Consider the following 7,358-nt stretch of genomic DNA (forward strand, 5'->3'; position numbering starts at 1 on the left):
CAATATTTTCAACTGTCCCGTTCATGACTGATCCGCCATCAACGACAAAATTTGACATGGAATGTATGGTGGTGTTGCCTAATGAGCTTTGTAGTCAGGAGACACGTTCGGTGAAAGCATTCATGGTGGGTTGTGTAAGTACCTGGGTTGATGTTTTGTTCGCCGTTCCGGTTATTTTCGAAGCCTGGAGAAGTAGTCTATTATATCATCAGTTAAGAAAAAAGCTAGAAATTTGAAGGAAGAATAGCTTAGTAGAAACATGCCTTGTTCTCCTCAATTACCTGCGATTGCGCCGTTCCCTCCCCAGATAACCGTAATTCCTGATGGGAGGGTTGATCATCTCGAAGGGCTATCTCTGCTTTCTTATATGTGAGAGTCATGATAAGAAATCTTAGAGTCAAAGGCGAGAATCTTTTGAGTAGATACTGATGAAAGTGATGAGAAGAAGATATGTGATGAAGGTGGAGATGAAAGTCGGCCGTCTCTTCTACCAATTTAACACTCACATAACTCGCGGATACACTGTAATAACACTGTTATGGAATGTTTTGTAAAATTGCGGTGTGGGCCTGCAGCGAAAGTGATAGCCACTGAGGACGCCCGGCCAACATGACCGATAGGGTAAGAGGACGAAGGCCGAAGTCCACGGGCCTTCGGGGTATCGAGGTGCCGTGGCCAATGATGGCCAAGTCATGCTCCGCCTGTCCCAAACGAAGGAGCAGTCTAATCGGCTAGACACTGCCAATAGCGTAAGTACCAAAGAAAATATTTCGGCAGAGTGTAGAAGGTGAAGGAAATAGTCTGCCTAGGTCTGAGGTCTGGCGTTCATTCCGTATGACGGATTCAACCCTAATGATGGTGAGCCTACCACTTTGCCAGTTCATACAGGAATCGGCCACGGAATGGGCTGGTTATCATGGGCCAAGGATGTAGGCGAAGAGAAGGTTCAGACCAGAAAACTTGGGGTCGGTCCGGGTCACATCGGAACGCCTATTTGAGGCAAGAGCGCCTATACTCTGATCCACCCACCCCTTGCAAGTCTGGCTCCCAGAGGATTTGCTCGCAATGAGTTAGACTTCTGCTCCTAGCTAGGAGTGAAAGTCAGTCTCATGGCAGGAATCCAGATCACGCCTTCCGATCCCCGCGCGTGCTTTAATTTTAGCTTGAAGGCAGGACACAAACATCTTCCTACTCGTCAAGCCCGCTGCATAAAGTACTTGCAGGTAATCTCAACACTTGAGCTATCTGAACATACCAGACTATAATCTAACTCATTATTATTGGCAGTATGTACCATGACGAAACCCCATTCAACGTCAGCACAAGCTTCCCGTACGTGGGAGTCCAAGCAGACTGTCCGTATGGCCCAACATACGCTCCTTTGATGCGCTCCGCTCCTACAATCAGCCCAGCAAGTGGTCATGATGTGGGGTTTCAACAAGCGCAAAGCTGGCTCAGTGCACCTGCACCTTCAACAGTCACTCAATCCCCCGGGTCGAAAGCGACTTATCGAGAGATAAGACCTAAGCCGCCGCATAGCCCAACACCCACATCGCCTCTACCGGGAATTGAAGATGAAGAGAAGCACAAGCAGCACCGGGTGCTGGGGCGTAGGATACACTCAAAACACCGAGGACAGTTAGGCCATGAGCAGGTCCAAAGGACAGCCAAAAAGGCGCGTCGAACCGAATCTGAGGTGACTGACACCGCAACCCTATCAGTCGGAGATAATGAATTGAGGTTTGCATGGCTTTACCTCCGAAGTTGTGTTCCCCTTTGTGCTAAGTCGACTCTTTCAGTACAGTGCAAACTGCGCCAATTTTGAGACAAAATGCAGCCACACAGGTACCAAACTCGTCGTCGCCCGTTTCCACTCTAAGTTGGCAGCAGAGCACGGTTCAAGATCCAGTCGAGGCTTTTCGGGAAGCCTTGAAGGTTCAAGTTCTACAATCACTGAGGGTCTTGCGCCAAATCGCTAGCGAGTTCCCCGCAATCAACCTGGAACTTGAGACGTTGGAGAGTTGGATGGTAGAAATCGAAGGAGTCGACGCAACAATAACCCCTATTGCATCAAATACAACGGTCCAGGTGCTTGCTCCTTTCGAGAGCCTAAATTCCATCTTCACGAAATGCATCACTGCTTCAGGCCCAATGCGAGGCTCTATCATCAGAGATCAAGCTCTCGACTTGTTGTATTATGTACAGACATATGCGGACAAGTACCACCTAGTCCAGAATCCGAGGGTTTATTTTGACATTGGTAGGTGGATAGAAAGACTGAGCTCAGCTGCACTTGATGAGCAAGTCAGATAATGTTGTTTTCTCTGAAGTTCGCGAATATCCACTTGCTCATTCCATGCCTTTTGTGTCGATGATTGATTTCGTGTGAAGTCCAGTGATCTTGGTATTATGCGAAGATACTTTGTCATATATCATCACTTATTCCGGGTTCGCATTCGTTGTTTGAGATTTCCGCATGTTTATGGTTCTAGCACTTTCCTCTCAGGTAGAGAATTGATATCACCCAGTCCAGATACCCTGAATCCAGCGTTGTGTTTGCTCGGTTTACTGGCTCCATCATACCAACCTCGTTCATACCGCGACCTTCAGTCCCTGTTGCCCGGTTGATAGCATGGTTTCTTGTTGTAAGGTCGCATCTTTTGCACCGCCTCGTTTGCATGACACTAGATCGGGCCGACTCGTTCACGTAAGGACCCTGTGAAGATTTCAATATCATTAGCTTCTGGTTCCTTTGTGGGTAAAAGTTGAAGGTCAACAGACTCATTTGCCTTTTGTGTCTTTTGTGGACAGCACGCTATCTCATCTGCCGTTCGTGGGAGAGATTGCCTCGTGCTTAGCCTAGTCGATAGACTGTATGGAAGACAGCTGTCTGTCTACATGGTGGGAGGTCGGCCAACTCTAGTAATGTATTAGTGGATGCCTGACAACTAGGTGGGCGCCATAGGAGGGATGGGAGAACGGTAGTTTGGAGTAGTGAAACTTGAGGAGGGCCCAGGACGCAGATATTTCTCGAAAGCCTGGGCAAAAATTCGACAACAGAAACTTCGGTTGAAATCCCTGCGTCCACAAATCCTTCCGTAAATTTGCCCTTCGCTGGCTGCACAGTCAAGTAGGACCCGCCTGAACGACCTTCAGAAGTCCTTCGATTGCCTGGGCTGTGCTTTGTGGACGGCCGTTTCGTTGCTGGAAAGGCGTCAAATAGTGCATTCAATTATGCAGCCGCTCTGTCTGTAACGGAATAGCTCAATTCGTTTTAGTCGGTGGATGTCATTTTTGAATCCTGGGAATGGGAGGGAGAAGGCTTGGGAGCAGGAGAAATGTATCGCTGACTACCCGTTTTAGGTAAGGCAAACTTGGGTCTTCTGCACTCCTCCTTACCCTAGCTCGCACCTGGTCGTTCTGGTCCTTCTTATCTCTTTCAATCATCAGTTCCTCCTACCACCAGGCAAAAACACCGCCCGTTTTGCTATTTCACTTCTGTTCGGCCTCTTTACCGGTAAGTTCAAGCTGAACAAATCCTCCAAAACCTACCGACCAAAGCTCTTCAGGCTTGGGCCTGATGGCGAGCCGCCAAGATGTTATGCTACCAAGCATTGTCTAGGATGTTTTGAAACTCGAACATGCATTGGATTATTCTAGTTCCAGCGATAGAAATCCTCAGTCTCACCAAGCTCCTGGCCACTCTCACCCGTCTCCTCATCACACGACCGTCGTGCGTGATCACTCGAATTGGTTCAACTGAAACACTGTTAAATGCCAGTTCCAGCGCACGACATCATCCTAATGCTCTTTGGACCAAGGATCTCTCGTCTGCCATCAGTGCGGAGGGTCCTGCGTGGTCTAAAGCCTAGTCTGACCCAGTCAGGAGTGCTGCGACAAGACTCTCGCGCGTTGGCTTTTAAGGTGAGACACGTCTGAACAATCTCTCGCATATTGGACTCTGACTATATCTTTCTCGATCAAAGAACCCTCCCTGAATACCCTTAGCTGAATGCTACACCAGTTCATTCCTCGGTCAAACTGTATATGCTCGTTTGTGAGAGGCCCCGGCTTCTGGCGATTTCAGAAAGCCAAACAACTAGCGATAAAATGCGAGATTTTGCCTTAACTTTGGAGATAATCCGTTTTGTTGGGTCATAATGGTCAGCGACTTTGGAGAAGGATTCCCATGCTTAGTGCTCACACCACGTTCAACAATCTGAGGGCATCCTTATCGCCGGGATATATACAGGATATTCGGGCACTCACAACCCCGTTCCTCGATGTCACGACGGGCAAAGCAAAGAAAAATCTCAAATTCTGCTTCTCCAACTGCAACATTCGGGCGGTTCTTTGTCCGGAACCTGATCTGATTCGATTGCAATGTGCAGGGCGTTCCGCATCAAATATCAGGCAGAAAGCACGTTGAAGAACTACAGTCTCCAGGAGCACCAACGAGAATACGGGTTGCCTCTATGGCTCGCATCAGCCCCAATTGGTCGTGCATGCTAATTGTAGCCCTCGACGTCTATGTATGTTCTAGTCTGTACTACCGACCAAACAAGTGTTCCCCCGTGTCCTAGTCATTTGGGAAAATGAAAATGGGAATCAATAATTCGAGACCGGTCAGAATCACGCCACTGGAATTGACACAAAACTACGTACAATGATTTAAACTCTGCGCGGGGGGCTGTAGAGGCAGATGCAAAATTTTATTATACTTCTGGTGTTTTGCAGGTTGATGGTAAAGTACAAAGTACCGTACCACTCATAGAACCTGTACCTCCAAAAATAACTGTACGTTTGTCATAGGAGATGCAGTCTTTGGAAGTATATTCGATATCCCTGAGCTTCTTCGAACCAAGAATACGCATAAATACACCAAACTTATGCTAGCTGAGAAGGTGTACACCTTTTTGGGCGAGCGGTCACGAAACAGGCGTTTTTCTACACGACAACTCCCCACGAGGGACGAAGGTGCCTGATTCAAGTCGGCAACCAGCTCACTCACTCAAATGGTGCTCCATAAGTACCTATAGCTCTCTGTTCATTGAATTTGGAATGAGGGTGGCTGGATATGGTTCCGTCGTCCTGGGATAGTTGCTAGTCATGCGGTGAAGAAGCATGGTCAATAAAAGGTACCATGAGAGTAAAGTCATTTCGGGCAAGCTTTAAGTCCGGACGTATCTGATCCTGGTTACCCTTCATGGATATTGATATTGGCCTTCTGGAATCAACCTGATGGCTTTTGGGCAGGGGCTTGTAGATTTATTAGAAAGGTTATCTTGAGGGAAAATTACCTAGAACCAATATACGATGCCAGCTCTTTTTTTCTCCAGATCTGGTCAGATAGACCCCATTTACCACTGTCGAGACCTTACTTGAATCGGGGTTGTCTTGGAATGGTGCGCCTTGATGACCCCCTTTCTGTCATCTGATGGCCATCTTGCTGAGCGTTTTCTCGGAATACGAAAAAACGCAAAGATGGCAGATACCCTGGAATGAGATAATGAAGACGAATTAGAATGTGAGGGGGAATGGATCGACCACGGCCCTAGGTGTTAGACTGCCCCTAGCAATGCCTATGTGCTATATGCCTTAGCACTTCATGTTGGTAACCTTGCGCCGTTGGTATCCGGCATTGACACATATGCCATACGGCTGGATGTGGAAACAAGTGCTGATTTATTAGATTGCCGCGGGGCCCTAGGAACAAGGCTTTATCATCAAGCCCTGTTTCATGCTAGCCAGCGGTTATGGTTCAGACCCAGATACTGACGCCTGTTGCGCCTACTTCGGACTAACTATTTCAGGTAGGATCAAAGTTTGGTTCGTCTACGCTATCTTCCAATAGAAATGAGAGCATTGGAACATAAAGCTAGTAGTCAAAGGCTTTCGCTAGTACAATGCCCTAGGAGCGAAAATGAAGCGCCAATCCCTCTCCCCAGACCCTCGATCATAATGGCCCGTCCTACTCTACGAAAAAGTGCAATCATCGTTCTCAGTATTTCCCACTATTAAATGTACCATTCGTTCCTACGGAATATTGTGTGCTGATCTATTCTCCATATACTTGGAGAAGTTCGGAGGTTCATGGGAAAGCCTCCACACCGGATCAATATGAGCACCCGAGATCAGTTCACATTTGGCCGGATGAGTTACCCAATCTCATATACCTCACCACAATACGTTTCTAGGTACCCCCCGGTAGCGGACGACAGGTCTATTGGGGCTTTTCCTCAAAACTACGACTTTGTCTACGAACAACCTCCTTCAACACCCCTTTTGGAAGCAGCACCCACGGTCTCTCCCTCTCCCTCACCCTCAACCTCCAAATATCGCGCGATCCGGCCTCGACCCAATGAGTACGACCCCGACACCAGAAATTCCGGTGATGCACTGCGACTGAAGCCTCGGAAGCGTCAGAGAAGTGAAAACCGCTGAAAAATCCAACGCCCGCCACACGAAAGGAGCGACGAGTCAAAGACCGCTGAACACGAGGGGGTGGCCAGCATGGTCTCTTCAGCTGGACCGGAGGTAGAGAGGTTTGAATTTTCCTATCGTTTGATACGTCCACATATCCCAAGTCTGACTCAAGCTATTAAAGCCAGTTCCACAACCTTCAGCCAAGATACGGATTCCCACCTGTGCTCGAGCACTCAAGAACACTTTTTCGCACCTCATCCAATTTCACCTTCAAATGGCCTCACAACTCCCGTTTTGCCTAATGATACTTCCGAATCGCTTATCCCTGGCCGGTCGACCTATTACCACGACGTGCAGCTCTCCCTCTTTTTGCTAAAAAATCCCTTCCCATGTACGAGTGCATCCACTGAGCAATATCACAGGCAGAATTCTGTGGAAGCAGCCTTTATTGGATTCACAGCACATCTTGAAAAAGCCCAAGTTCTGCAGTCATTGAGCATTGTGCAGGATTACCTGACGAAGCACCCTTCAATATTTGAAACGCAAGCCGCCGAGACGGTTCAGAGATGGATGGTGGACATTCAAAGCGAGGAATTGACGGTGCCTTTGCCCGAATGAGTAATAGCAGCTCGAACACCAGAGGTCACGACATGGTTTACAAGAATGATAGATAAAGTGTATTGCTTTTAGACCTGGAATCATCTTGACCGACTAGCAGTTGATGTTGATCTATAAACCCAACGTCATCTCCATACTGTTCCACCCTCTATGTTCATGTGATGATACAAAATTAACCGCATACCAATGATAGCGGAAATTTTGGCCGGCGAAGTGATCTATAAACCCCCCTCATTAGATTTTCAGTTTTCTCACGTCAAGCTCAACTGGTTGTGTGTAAAGCGTGGATATGACAAGCTGTGATTCTTCAACGA

The 7,358-nt window shown here is 47.8% G+C and overlaps 1 protein-coding gene across 1 annotated transcript; it reads left to right on the forward strand.

Moving 5' to 3' along the window:
• Window positions 1-3,641: 3,641 nt before the first annotated feature.
• Window positions 3,642-3,872, forward strand: N7506_005329 (uncharacterized protein; the record flags this gene model as incomplete). Its single annotated transcript, XM_056954623.1, has 1 exon — window positions 3,642-3,872. One exon carries the CDS (start codon window positions 3,642-3,644, stop codon window positions 3,870-3,872), a length of 231 nt encoding a protein of 76 aa, XP_056813512.1.
• Between the last annotated feature and the right edge of the window lie 3,486 nt (window positions 3,873-7,358).

Source organism: Penicillium brevicompactum, assembly GCF_028827555.1.
Source record: "Penicillium brevicompactum strain IBT 35665 chromosome Unknown utg000003l_segment0_segment0, whole genome shotgun sequence".
NCBI classification, from domain to species: Eukaryota; Fungi; Ascomycota; class Eurotiomycetes; order Eurotiales; family Aspergillaceae; genus Penicillium; species Penicillium brevicompactum.